The 14,219-nt window shown below is 37.0% G+C and overlaps 1 protein-coding gene across 2 annotated transcripts in view; it reads right to left on the reverse strand.

Annotated features, from left to right (window-relative positions):
* Positions 1-14,219, reverse strand: part of ATXN10 (ataxin 10) — a 190,076-nt gene that overhangs the window by 101,515 nt on the left and 74,342 nt on the right. For both annotated transcript variants that reach the window (XR_011502527.1, XM_044777897.2), the window contains exons 7-9: positions 12,329-12,494; positions 5,567-5,675; positions 3,936-4,105 (exon numbers count right to left, since the gene is read on the reverse strand). Coding sequence is in view for 1 of the 2 variants with exons in the window: in XM_044777897.2 (XP_044633832.2) it covers positions 3,936-4,105; positions 5,567-5,675; positions 12,329-12,494 (445 nt within the window). In the remaining variant the exon portion in view is untranslated. The remainder of the gene's footprint in view (positions 1-3,935; positions 4,106-5,566; positions 5,676-12,328; positions 12,495-14,219) is intronic.

Below are 14,219 nucleotides of genomic sequence, written 5' to 3' on the forward strand. Positions count from 1 at the left end.
TTTTTTATTTTTATTTATTTATTTTTTTGGTAAGGAAGATGAGATCTGAACTAACATCTGTTGCAAATCTTGCTCTTTTTTTTTTGCTTGAGGAAGATTAGCATTAGCTCTGAGCTAACATCTGTGCCAATCTTCCTCTATTTTGTATATGTGTCGCCACCACAGCATGGCTTGATGAGTGGTGTAGGTCTGCACCAGGGATCTAACCCATGAACTCAGGCTGCCGAAGTGGAGTGCACCGGAATTAACGACTATGCCACGTGGCCGGCCCCCACGGTCTATTTTAAACCTCTTCCTACAAACCACTGGAAAGCTCCCAAATGAGAGGCACCATGGTACAGGGGAGAAAGCACAGGCCCAGGAGTTCACAGTCAGACAAATCTAAATTCCACTCTGGACTCTGCAACTCACTAAGTGGATGGCCTCTCCCTAAATGTGGTTAGCAGAACCTGTTTTGCAGGGCTGATGCAAAGATTAAAGTTGACAGAACTTGTAAGTCACTAGGTACAATGCTGGGACATAGGAGACACTAAAGAAATCATCAGTCCCTTGTTCCCTCTTGGTGAAGGATGAACTCTATTAGGCTATGTGATACAAAATCCCCTAACTCAGATCTTAATTTTAGAGCAGACAGAACCCATATTCCCACTAGGTCCTAATCTGGGTAGAAGTGCGACAATTCACCTAGACAATACAATGAGAATTAAGCCTGGTGATAAAGACCTGCCAAATCATCAGCCATTTCTCCAAAATTATAACTAAAGTCATCTGAGTGCTAGTGAACTCTATTGCTTGAAGCAACAACAAGGCCAATGTCTATAACACGCACCTGGATCAGGATTTGGCTACAAGAATAAGGACGTTTCCAGTACATCCAGGACGAGATTGTGATGTTGTGTGAGATTCTTTGGAAAGAGAAAAAACTCCAGAGGTAACATTTTCAGGTTAGGGTCTTTTGTTGGCATAGGTAAGAAAATAGGAAAAGCAGAGGAATTCTTATACTCAAAGAATGAACTCCTTCATACCTGCGAGAGTGTTTGCTCAGAAATCGGCACTGCTGTTAGCAACTGCACATGGGAAGGACACACCACCGACATCCTGTGAGCCCCAGTGACCTCTCCACACAGCACTTGGGCACACTCGATATTTACTTAGGACGCAATCTGATCCTGACTTCAGCGAGCTATTTCATAAGCCTTTTAGGGGTTACCACATTTTGTTCCTATAAGAGGCCAATCCAAATTAGCAACAAAAGAATAGTTAAACAAAAGAAAAACCACCTTTTGTGCCCCTCAAGAAAGGCAGTCTTAGTCATTAAAAAAGTAAAGTGTTTTCTTCTCTATCAATTTTCTCTTAGAAAAATCAGTCCGGTAACTTTCCAAGGATGGGATTAGTAATCTTCCACTCACACCTGCCTGAAGATGAGGAGTCGTCGAAATGGTATATATGAATAATAAAAGAGCAAGTTATCTGGCATTTGTTCTGTGCCACGTCCCACAGGATTTATTCCAGTTATCAACCTCTCTCCAAGTACACTGACTCTTTACACTGTCATCTCTATTAAGTTAAGCTCATTCAGTACAATTTTTGCATTTTACTTTGGATATTGTATCTTTCAGTACTAGCATTTCCACTTGGTTCCTTTTTTTAGAGTTTCTATTTCTCTGCTGAGATATGCTATCTTTTCATTCATCAGAAGCATATTTTCCTTTACATTCTTGAGTATAATTATAACTACTTTAAAATCCTTGTCTGCCAAACTCAACATGTGTGTCACTGCACAGTTAGTCTCTGTTGATTATCTTTTTTCTCTTGAGAATGGGTCATATTTTCCTGTGTTTCAAGTAAGTTTGGCTTGTATCCTGGACAATGTAAATGCTATGATGTGGAAACTCTGCATTCTGTTATATTCCTCTAAAGAATGTTGATATTTTTGTTTTAGCAGGCAATTATACTGCTTGAACTTAAACTGTAAATACTAGGGTGGCAGCTCAAATCTCAGTACAATTATTTTAACCATCACTTAGCTGTTCAAAGCCTGCCCCCTGCATGCGTGATGTGGGCATCAGTAGGGATTTAGGTAAGTGGCACACAGAATTTGGGGCTTGCTTTCTCCTTTCCAGGATTCCCTCTCTCACTTTCCAATAGCTGTGGCTGCTCCAAACTGTTCTTTGATTCTTTAAGCTAAAAGGACTGCAGATTTTCAATCAATGTTAACTGTCCTGCATGGCACACCGTGTGCAATTCCCTTCTTCCAAGTGTTGATTCGACTCCAAAATCTGCCTGTTTGTGTCAAATTTGAGTGTCTTCACATAGCTGTCTTTTGTTCAGAGTTTATAATTATTATTTGTAGGAAGATCAGTCCAAAAATAGCTTACAGAGCCATTAATACAAGCAGAACCTATACAACCTATTTTTTTCCCCAATTTTTTACTCTTTCTTACAATGTTATGGGTCATGAATTCAGAAAGGGCTTTGCAGGGCAGGCTGTCCCTGATTCATGTGGCATTAGCCGAGCAACTAGGGAACTGAGCTTAGAACTAAGGAACTGAGAAACTATCTAAAGAACTTCCAAAATGGCTTCTGGCTCACATCTGGTGCCTTGGTTTCTTAAACTAGTCTCTCTCTCCTCACCACATCACATCCTCCAAGGCTTCTTCACGTGAACATGGCAATTCATGGCATGGTGATCTCACCTGCACTTCTACATGGCAACTGGCTTCTAAGAGGCTGGAAATAGAATCTGCCAGACCAGTCAAGGGCTCTGTCAAAAATGGTACAGGATCACTCCCACCATATTTTATAATTCAAAGCAGTCACAGGGCTTTAGTCATCCAGATTCAAGAGGACGGAGAGATAAATGCCAATCCATAATGGGGGTGGGGTTGGCAAAGTCATACTGCAGGAATACATGCAGAATGACAGATATTTTGTAGTCGTCCTGGAAAACTATATTCTGCCACACATATATTCAATATTTGATGAAGCAAAACAAATGCCATCCAAAGTAAAACTCTTAAGAAGATAGGGGCAGGCTAGTTTAATGTGAATTATGTAGTCCAATTCTCCTGCCATCCTTTTTATCGCCCTTCCACATTATCAATATAATTACCTCTAAGCTAATTCAGCACAAAAGAGGTTTCTAATGGCAGTCTATTGAGTTTCCAAAGATTTAATACTTAAATATTCATTTCAAAATTTCAATGGGGCCAGCCTGGTGGTGCAGTGGTTAGGTTCGAACGTTCCGCTTCTTGGTGGCCCCGGGTTCACCAGTTTGGATCCCGGGTACGAACATGGCACCGCAGGGCACGCCATGCTGGGGTAGGTGTCCCACATATAAAATAGAGGAAGATGGGCATGGATGTTACCTCAGGGCCAGCCTTCCTCAGATAAAAGAGGAGGATTGGCAGTAGTTAGCTCAGGGCTAATCTTCCCCAAAAAAAAAAAAAATTTCAAGATACCTAGAAGAAAACACTTAGGATGCTATCATCCATAAATGTAGGGCACAGATGTAAGGTTTGTTTGTTTTTTCTTAAGATAATGGTCAATAATAATTACCGTTATTAAGTGTCTACTATTTGTTTGAAAATTTCTAGGCTCCTGAAACATCTGTTTTTATTGACTGACTGTTCTTTACATGATATAAGAGCATTTTTAAAGCACAGGTTAGGACAAGTATTGATAATTTATAAGAGAGACTGCCTCAAACACACTAATGACGAATACAAAGCAAAATTAGAAAAATACAAACCTTAATACAAACAAATATTACATATTACGTTTATCTGTGGGAATATATACATATACATATATCTCAAGCTACTTTCTAAGCACCTCAAGCTTTGATTGCAAAAAAGTAAATGTATTCTAAATTCTAAATATTGTATCCTAAATGAAGCTATATATGTATGATACATACTAAGAAATAATCTTACCTTGTCCTGGTTATCTTTATTCTTGTAACACAGATTTCCAATCAGACGAATGAGATGAGACTTAAACCCCTCGGCCACATTTGAGACATCACCTTCTGCTTTTATGCAACCACAGGTACTAAAGATGTTTGTGGTATCACGGCCAGCTACATGAATCAGTCGTAAAAGATCTATAACAACAAGAATAAACTTCGTATTCCATACAAAAATTTTCAGTATTTTGTACTAGTTTTCCACCAACAAATCTAATTCATTTTAATGGATTAAAATAAAATAAAGGTAGAATACTGAAAGTTTTCTTTAAATAATAATTAGAAGGCTCTTATGCTTTTTCTTTAAAATTTTTCATGATTCTGGTTTTGGGGAGATAAGCCATATTGATTATCCCAACATGGACTTTCTATTTACCCACAAAGAAAAGTTAGCTAAAAATTTTCCACCATCTTTCTTAGAAAAAGGTTTCCAATTCCAACTTCTCTATGAAGGAACTCATGTGATGACTATAGTCAGCTAAGTCTAAAATAAACACCTATCCGTCATGAGCCATACGACAGAAACCAAAAAGCATGTTGACTTTTTCTCATTGTCTTGATGATCAGAAGGCAGCATGTGTTCTCCATAGATCTGTTTTTGCTACATTCAGAAGAAACAACTTAATGTTGTTATACTCTATGAAATGCCTCCAGGCAGCCTATGAAAACAGACAATCTTCCAGAAGTCGTATTTAAATGTTTCCCATTATCCCATTTAACCCTCTCAACAAACCTATCAAGGGCAGATATCACTTTCCCAATTTTGTCTCGAATAAACCAGGCTCAGAGAAGTTAGTAATTTGGCAGTTGGGATGACAACCCATGTCTGCCTTGGCTCCAAATGCAGGCTTTTTGCACAATGATTCAGTTTCCCAGGATTGCGATGTTTTATTTTAATTATCACTAAAAGCACTGCATTCAAAATAAAACACTGATATGAGATTCTAAACATCTTGCACAGCTCGTTCATCTACCCATCTAGATACAAATCCATCTTTCTTAGCATATGGGTCTCCAGAATAAATATAATCTTTTTTAAAGAAAAAATAGCCAACAGTGAGCAGCAACACCATGAGCATGGCTAGCCACAAGCAAAGGGTTCGACTCGAATTATTTTGCAAACAGCTTTTTAGCAAAGATGGTAATGTTTCAAACAATGGCTTCTTGTTTAAAACAGTTTTCTTGTAAGACTCGAAACCATAATTACTATGCGTAAGGCATTATTCTTGATGCCCCATAAACGTAATTAGGAAAAATTTACTAACAAATTTGGTAATACTATAGTAATATAAAAATCAGCATTATCATCATCATAAGCCCCCCATCACCAACACAACCACTATTGATGAAACATCCACTATGGACACTCTGTGTAACAGGCATTAGCATTCTCATCTACTCATCAGGCATCCTGAGTTAAACAGCAGAGAAGTGGGAAAAGCTTGAGCTGTTCCCAAAATACCATGATTCCTGACAAGAAAAAATATTCAAAAAAATATCTTAATACACCGAAAATTAAAGATGTGTGTTTAGACTTATATTACAGTACAAGTCAAAGATTTCTTAATTAAAAATAATAACATGTTATATTTCACTCACCAATCACCCTTTCCAGCAAGCCAGGAAAAACCTGTAGATAGCCAAGCAGATCTGTATTAGCAGTCATTTCACACAGGACATCGAGAAGCCTAATTGTAGCCAGTGCCTCCTGAAAAGAAAAGACAACATAAATACTAAAGAGTCAGTTCTTGTAACACATCTAAAGAGAGAACGAAACTATCAAGAACAAAAACAGAAGTATTAAATATGCACATGCACAATCATTTTCACTAACAGCAGACATCTGCCATCAAGAATGCAAGATTACGTGTCATTATGTGTCTTCTTGGAGTGAAGAGCCAGAAAAGTTCTTACTCAAGCAAAAATACCTTCCAACAGTGGAATAAATGTTCAAAATTACTAGCTACGTACATAACATTTATGCAAATACTTTCTTTTTAAAGCCTTCCCAGCAAGCAAGTTCTACTTTAAAGATACAAATATCCCATGAACTACATTAATTTCTTGTCCACAGGAATCCTGTAAAATGCTGTGGTTGAAAGAACTCTGGCTGCAAGAACTTGCATTATTTCCAGATAAATACAAACTTACATGCAGTATCTTGGTAGGCTGGAAAAGATAATATTAATTTGAAAATGTTAGTTCACATAACTACTAAATAATTTACCATCAGACTACATGATCAAGAAACTACACAGCATTAAGTAATCTAAATAAAATTTTAAAATTCAATTTTTGTACAGATTTTGAACCTCATTTTTAAAGTACAGATTATTTGACACAATGTGGCAGATGCTATAAATTTAGGTCGTAAGGATAACATTCTTCAAAAGAAAGATAAATTACTTTCTTTGGTTAATTCTAGATGTGCATTTATTGTTATCTAATTAAAAGACTTAAAGGTAATATTTTAACATAGCATTCTAAAATCTCGAATAAACAGCAAGAAACAACATACGTTTAATGCCTTGTATCTTTAATTTTATTTAATAGTTTTCACTTGCTAGTTAAAAAGTTAGGGGCAAATATCTACATTAGGAGTCTGAAATTAGTACCATGACTAAAAGACTCTTGAGCAAATCCATTAACTTTGCAAGGCTTCAGCGTCCTCCTTTGTTAAATGGGTAGTTGCCCAGACTGTCATCTCTGGATACCATTTCTCCTTCAAGAAATGGCTGGTTGGTTCTAGGTCTGAGGCAGGGCACATACAAGATGATCCTGGACATCTTGTCATACGAGATAGGAAGGAAGCTATCAGAGACTACCAGGGTCACGTCAGAAGGAATCAAGCAACCTGAAGAGGCTCCCACTGGCCAGCAACGGAACACGAGAGCTTTAGGAAGAACTACAGCTAAAAGGGGCTGAAAGCAAAGCAAGTGGTTTTAAAGTCGCAACTTCATAATGATGATTAAATCAAAACAAAACAACTCACTCATCATCTTCGGATGATATCACAAAACTGAGTCATTACTTTAAAGATTGGTAATGGCGGGGGAGGGAGATCAAGCATTCATTCTGCTTTTCTTAATCACAATGTACCTTGTATAACCTAATAGTTGATTAGGACAAGTTTCTCTCTATAAAATATTCCAGCTAATAAATGAAAAATGAATGATAGAGTCAAAATACCAACATTTTGCAATCCCTAAAGAATTAATGGATTTAGGTAATAACCATTAACAAGTGGTAACATCAAAAAAACCAGACAACCAGACATTAAGTGTCTCTTGATAAAAGTACATATATAAGAATTTAATATATGATATACATAGCATTAAAGTTAATGACAAGGATGAGATTATTCAGTAAATGATATTAATACAATAATTAACAGCTAACATTTAGGGAACATTAAGCTATGTACCAGTCAGTATACTAAATGCTTGTATTAAAATACAACTCAGGGGCCTGCCCAGTAGTGTAGCAGTTAAGTTTGCGTGCTCCACTTTGGCGGCCCAGGGTTGGTGGGTTCAGATACTGGGCACAAACCTACACACTGCTCATCAAGCCATGCTGTGGCGGTGTCCCACATACAAAACAGAGACAGACCGGCACAGACGTTGGCTCAGGGACAATCTTCCTCAAGCAAAAGAAAGAGGAAGATTGACAGCAGATGTTAGGTCAGGGACAATCTTCCTCACCAAAAAGAAATAAACAAATAAATTCATTTTACAGGTAAAGAAACGGGGGCACAGAATGGGTAAGCAAATTTTCCAAGATCATATACTAACAGAAGAAATCAAGATTCGAACACAAGCAGTCTTCCTCCAAAGATTATATAATCTCGGATAGTCAAAAGACATAAATAATTCATTTGGATCTAACCTTCACTCCTTACTCAAAAATAAATTCTAGGTTAATCAAAAATGTGGACAAAGGACAGAAAGAAGTAGAAGATACAGGTGCATATTTCTACAATCTAAGTGGAGGTTTTATTAAATGTTAAAAAAATTAAGAAGCCATAAGGATAAAATTGATAAGCTTAACTAGCTTAAAAACAGACAAAAAATTTCTAAAAGGCTAAGAATACTATGAATAAATTCAACAAAAAATTAACTATGGCAAAAAAACTTTCCCATATATATGACAAAAAGATTAATTTTCTGAAGATGCTCATTAATAGAGTATTTTAAAAGGTAATCTAATATGGAAAACAAATTAACACACTGGCCACTAAAAAAAGTTAAAGACAAACAGTAATTAAATCAGATTAGTGGAGGGTTGCAGACCCATACTCTCTTGGTGTGTCACTTAGAAGTATCTCCCAAAGTCTTAAATAAACATACTCTGACTCAGCAATTTATCTTGGAGGAGTTTATACTACCAGACTTGATTGTCCAAAATTGCAAAGATATCTGTACAAGGATATTCACTGTAGCATTATTTGTGAATGTTTTTAAAAAACCAAAGCTGGAAGCAACTGCTATGTATATCTATAGAGAATAAACGAAAAAAATTCTGAAGCATCTACATAGTGAAACACTGTTCAGCTATTAAAAAGAATGAGATGACTATACATACATGTGTTAAAGTGGAAAGATGTACAAGATACATCGGAGTAAGTGAGAAAAGGAAGTTGAAGAATAGAGTATATAGTATTTTTTTCAAAAAAGGAAACAAAAATGTATAGGTGTAAATATACAAAAAAACCTTTGGAAGGAAAAGAAAAAAGTATATGCTGATATATTGATAGAAAATAGATGGAGGCTGGGCAAAAAGAGGACTTCCTAACTTTTTGTTTCATTTACTTTGGCTTAAAGTATTATTTTTACAACAAAGCAAATATTATTTGCACAATACAAAAATTTAATCCCTTATCAGTATGTGGAATAAAAGAATACTCTTTAACTTATTGCACAAATATTTATTAAATACCTACTATATACTAGATACAACTTAAGTTAGAGAGGCAAGGAGTAAAACAGAATAAAAAACCCACAACCCGTGGACAATTCTCATAATATGTGGATACAAGAAAATACAAAGCAAACAAAATTCCTTAACTTTCAGAAGAAAGGCAAGGCTCACCCCAAGTGACAAGACTGAGACTCAAAGCTGAACGAAATCTTAAATCTTAACACAGCAGCATACTAGAACCGACAAAAGTTTATCAAAAGCTGGAACAAGTACTCAAAAACAACCCAAAAGACAGAAACATGTACGCCCACACAAGAACCTGAGACTATTAAGGAGCACATGAATTAAATCTCAGGATTTTAAAGTTAATCAATTATAGAAATTAAAAAACAGATGCTACAAAAACAACTATTTTCATTCTGATTTTTTGGTCACAGCCTTATGAGAACTGTGTTGGATATCTTGTCCTAAAAATATCACAAATGAGTAAATGCAGTGGTTTGCTGATAAACTGGCTGTGGGGAGCAGGGAGGAGGAGACAGGAGTGAAAAGCCCTGGTGTGCAGCATTTGCTGATTTCCATGGTATAAATACTTCCACCAGAGCTGATTTCAAGCTACCAAGAGTTTAAGAAGCAGCTCACAGATTTCTGAATAGGTCACAACTGACTGTCAGAAGCTGGGACAGGCCGGTCCAGTCCATCGCCGGGCACATGGATAGTTAAATACTGAGCTAAGAGGTTTTCTCAAAAACTACTGCAGGTTTTTTTTTTTCCTAACTTCAAGGGTAACACATACATATTAATATGTACAAGTCATGAGTGTCTAGATCAGTGACTTTTCAAAAAGTGAACTATTTGGGCTTTTCAAAAGAAACCATCTAATTTTCCATCTATTGATATATAATAATTTCTCCCACCTTAGAAAAAAAACTTTTTGAAGGAAAAATAGAAATTTTCCTAAATATAAAAAGTTACATCAGATAACTTCTTAATACAATATTGAAATCATCTATACTATAAATATACGTGCCTTGAAAAAGTTTAAAGTTGTGATTTAACAAGTATTAAGTTTTACTTCCTTTTCTCTGTCTCCTAGACAATTCATTTTTAAAACTTTTTTGAAGCACAGCTCACTGCTCCTCCTGCTGGAAACAGAGGCAAACCTATCTCCAGAAAGGAGAGGAGCCCGTGAGGGAAGAGCTTCCCCTCCTCTATCACAGCAATAAAAACTAAAATTCTGGCCTGATCAGTGAGACCTAACGCAGTCTTTATGACACAGCACAGAAAATCAGTAACAGAGTAACCTTGAAAAAAAAGCAAATTCACAAAGAAGGAAATACACTTTCATGGTAGAACAGTCATAACGACGTAAGTTCACAGGATCACACACAGCTCTCTAGCAAACGCTACAGATCAGTGTCCACATTCCCCACCTTCTCATCTGGAGACGGCGGGCGGTCCTGTCAAAGGGCAACTCCTCTCGCCTATTCCCACCTATCTGCCAAAGAGAGTCCCTCTACTTATCATTCCTATCAGCATAGAGACGACTTCTCTATTATGTTTTCGAACATGTTTAAATCAACTTTACTGAGGTATAATTTACATGCAATAAAATGCACCCATCTTAAGTGGACGATACAGAGGCGTGTCGATGTACACAGCCATGTGTAACATTTCTATTTCCCAAAATGTTCCTTCATGTCCCTCTGCAATCAATTCTACCCCTCCACCCCCAGCCCCAGGTGACAACGGATCTACTTTGTTATTATTGATAAGTTTTGCCTGCTATACAATTTCACAGAGATGGAATCATACAGTATGTTCTCTGTCTGGCTACTTTCGCTCAGTACGTTTAAGATTCATCTTTGTCATTGTATCAGATGTGCATTCCTTTTTACTGCTGAGTAGTATTCCAGAGAAAGAAGAATTCTAACTTTAAGACAGAAGAAGGAATAGACAAAAATAAAGAGAATTTCTTAAGAGAAGGAGGGCAATAGAATGAATGTAAGCTAGCTTTCAACCCCTTAGTAAAGAAAAGACCTAAGTGATTTAGAGTAGGCTGGAGGAATAAAAAAAATACTTAAGGTGCTAACCAGGATGGTGTATGATTGGGAATCTCCTGTAAGGACAGAAGAAAAAAACTCTCTGGAAGGCAATTTAGAAATATGTACCAAAACCTTCAAATTGGATATACTCTTATACTCAGCAATTTCACTTCTAAATTCTGGGTTAGTAACTATGGAAATGTACAAAGATGTAACTACAAAGACATATACTACAGCACCAATTATAATAAACAGAAATAAAAACAACCTAAATGTCCAACTACCGAGAGTGTGACAAATAAATTATGGTAAATTGTTTACTTAGAATGCTACAATGGCATATTTTTATTTTACTTTATTTTTTTTGGTGAGGAAGATTGGCCCTGAGCTAACATCTGTGCCAATCTTGTTCCGTTTTTTTAATGTGGGACATTGCCACAGCATGGCTTGACAAGCGGTGGTAGGTCCATGCCTGGGATCTGAACCTGTGAACCCCAGGCCACCAAAGCAGAGTGCACAGACTTAACTACTACACCACCAGGCTGGCCTCTACAATGGCATTTTTAAAAGACATTCACAATGTATTGTTTGTTTATTCCTTCAGCAAATATTCACTAAGTGCCTACTACGTACATAGTACTAAGAACATAACTGCCAAAACTTCTGCCCTCACAGAGCTTACATTCAGGAGAAGAAAAAACAGGAACTTATAAATGGATAGCATAAAATGATGTCATGTTTAATATACATATTTGTGCAAGTGTGTATGTATACATGCATATATTTGATATTATCTGCCTAGAAAAATATACTAACTAGAATTTTTCTTTAAATCATTAACTCTGGATGGTAAGAATAAGGGCATTGTTTTCCCTTATCTTTATTTTTAACTGTTCTAAAATAAGGACACAGTCTTTGTCCATTCGGGCTGCTATAACAAAATATAGACTGAGTGGCTTATAAACAACAAACATTTATTTCTCACACTTCTGGAGGCTGGAAGTCTAAGATCAGGGCACCAGCATGGCGGGTTCTAGTGAAAGGCCTTTGCCAGGTTGCAGACGCCTGACTTCTCATTGTGTCCTCATATGGTGGAAGGTGAGAGGAATCTTTCTGGCACCTCTTTTATAAGTGTGCTAATCCTATTCATGAGAGCTCTGCCCTCATGACCTAATCACTTCCCAAAGGACCCAACTCCTAACACTATCACCTTGGGCATCAGGTTTTCAACATATAAATTTTGGAAAGGGGGTGCCACAAACATTCAGTCCGTAACAGATATGTTACTTATGTAATATTTTTTAAAGCATTTAAAAGAGAATTCCCATAGAGGACCTAGGTGAGTTAGAAAATCTCCTTGTTCTCTCTCTCACCGGAGACATGGAATCTGTCTTCTTACCTCATCATCAGCTTGCTGCTCAGAGGTCAATCTTAACACAACCTTGCACTGATCCACAAAAGTGCTTGCAATCAATTCAGCATGGCTCAGAAACACAGGGACGTCATCCTTGGTCAATGGCTCATCCCCCACTATTTTGGCTATTATAAGATCTAACAATGTAACCCTGTAAAACACAAAAGATTTTTACATGAATATTTAATATTGAAATTGTACAATGCTAAAAATATTTAGAGACCATTTTAAGAAAATATTTTTACTTTTATTCCTTACTTTTCTAATGTCTAGCTAGGGAAAACATATTTCTTGTGAATAAAATTAATCTTCATCAATCACCTTTCTTTTGAAAATTCTGATTTCTTAGATGTGACTTGGCTACAGAAACAAGCACCTTTTACACCCATTACTTCGAGCATGGAAATAATTCAACGTTTCAGAAACGCAGTCAGATTACGTTTTACAACACATCCACAACAATAACAACAGCAAAGTTAAGTGGGCTCACATTTATTCACTACTTACAACTGAGCTAAGCATTTTACACACATTATCTCATTGAATCTACGCCAAAACTCCATCAGGCAGGCACTGCCATTAGCCTCACATTAAAGATGGGTAAACAGGGCTTAGTGAGGTTAATTTCCTTGCCCAGTGTCACACATACTGAGCTGCCACGTCAGGATTCAAGTACAGGATTCAATCTCTGACTCCCGGGCCAGGTGCTTTCCACTCATTTTACTGTCTTCCTTATGAAGGCTGGCTTTTGCACTTTGTTATTTTACTTTACAAAAACACAAATCTGAAGACCAAACCTATGCCATTTTCTACATAAATATTTAAATTATCACATAAATACCTCTATTCCATAACATCTTTCCTCCTCCCAAAAAAAACGAATCATACATAAGGCAATCTATCCAGCACAGAGCAAGTAGGACGTTTCTCAAATTACATTTTCACTTGGGATTATATGTGTAATTCTCATTTATTTCTATACCAGAAAGGTATGAATATCTAAACTGCTTACACCAAATGGGGGAAAATACACTTACATTAGGCATGAGCATTTGTTACCAAAAGAAAAACAGGAATCGTTTACTGCTTCAGGTAAAAAGTAAAACTATACTTAACTCTTCCTGTATTTTGGCCAAATGATCGGAAAGTTCATCAGTCTGGAAAAATCACCCACAGATCTTAGCAATTTTCAAAACTCCTAAAACCTCAGATTTCTTCTAACAATTATTAATCCAAAATAAAACAAACAAATAATCCCCTCAATTGAGCATATTTAAAAACCACAGAGTTCAATATTAGGATTTTTTGTGTTCCCTTATTCACATACAATCTTTAAAGATGAGTAGGGTACTCTCGGGCCATAAAGCCAGGCTTTCCACTTTCCCCATGCAGGATGACTTTCTGGGAATGCTAGGGAGGATGTCACCTATTAAGTGTGATTCAAAAGGAACCCAAATGTCTGTTCTAAAAATATTCCTTCTAAATTAGCATAATCTGGCAGTTATTACTGGCATAAGCCATGATCCCTGGCTTTACGGAATTCAGTACCTAGTGGACTATTACTCAAAACAGGATGAAGAGGAACGAGGTGGGTCCTAACTGGAGAAAGGACCAAACACCGGGGACAGGTCTTGAACGATGGGCAGATCCTGAAGGAGTCATGTGAGGGTGAGGACAGAAAACAGTCCAGAGGGTAGCGGCAATCAAGGCTGTCCAGCAGCAGCAGGGAAGCCCTGAGGTCCGAGGAAATTAACTGAGGGAAACCTGGGAGCTGGAGCTAAAGGTAACGTAAAAGCAGATTTTGCCTTCTTTACAAATTCTCCCAGAGGCAGTCCTCGCCTCAGACTTCTCCCTGGCTCACTGGATGCACCTCTAT

Source organism: Equus asinus, chromosome 4 (assembly GCF_041296235.1).
Source record: "Equus asinus isolate D_3611 breed Donkey chromosome 4, EquAss-T2T_v2, whole genome shotgun sequence".
In the NCBI taxonomy this organism is placed as follows: domain Eukaryota; kingdom Metazoa; phylum Chordata; class Mammalia; order Perissodactyla; family Equidae; genus Equus; species Equus asinus.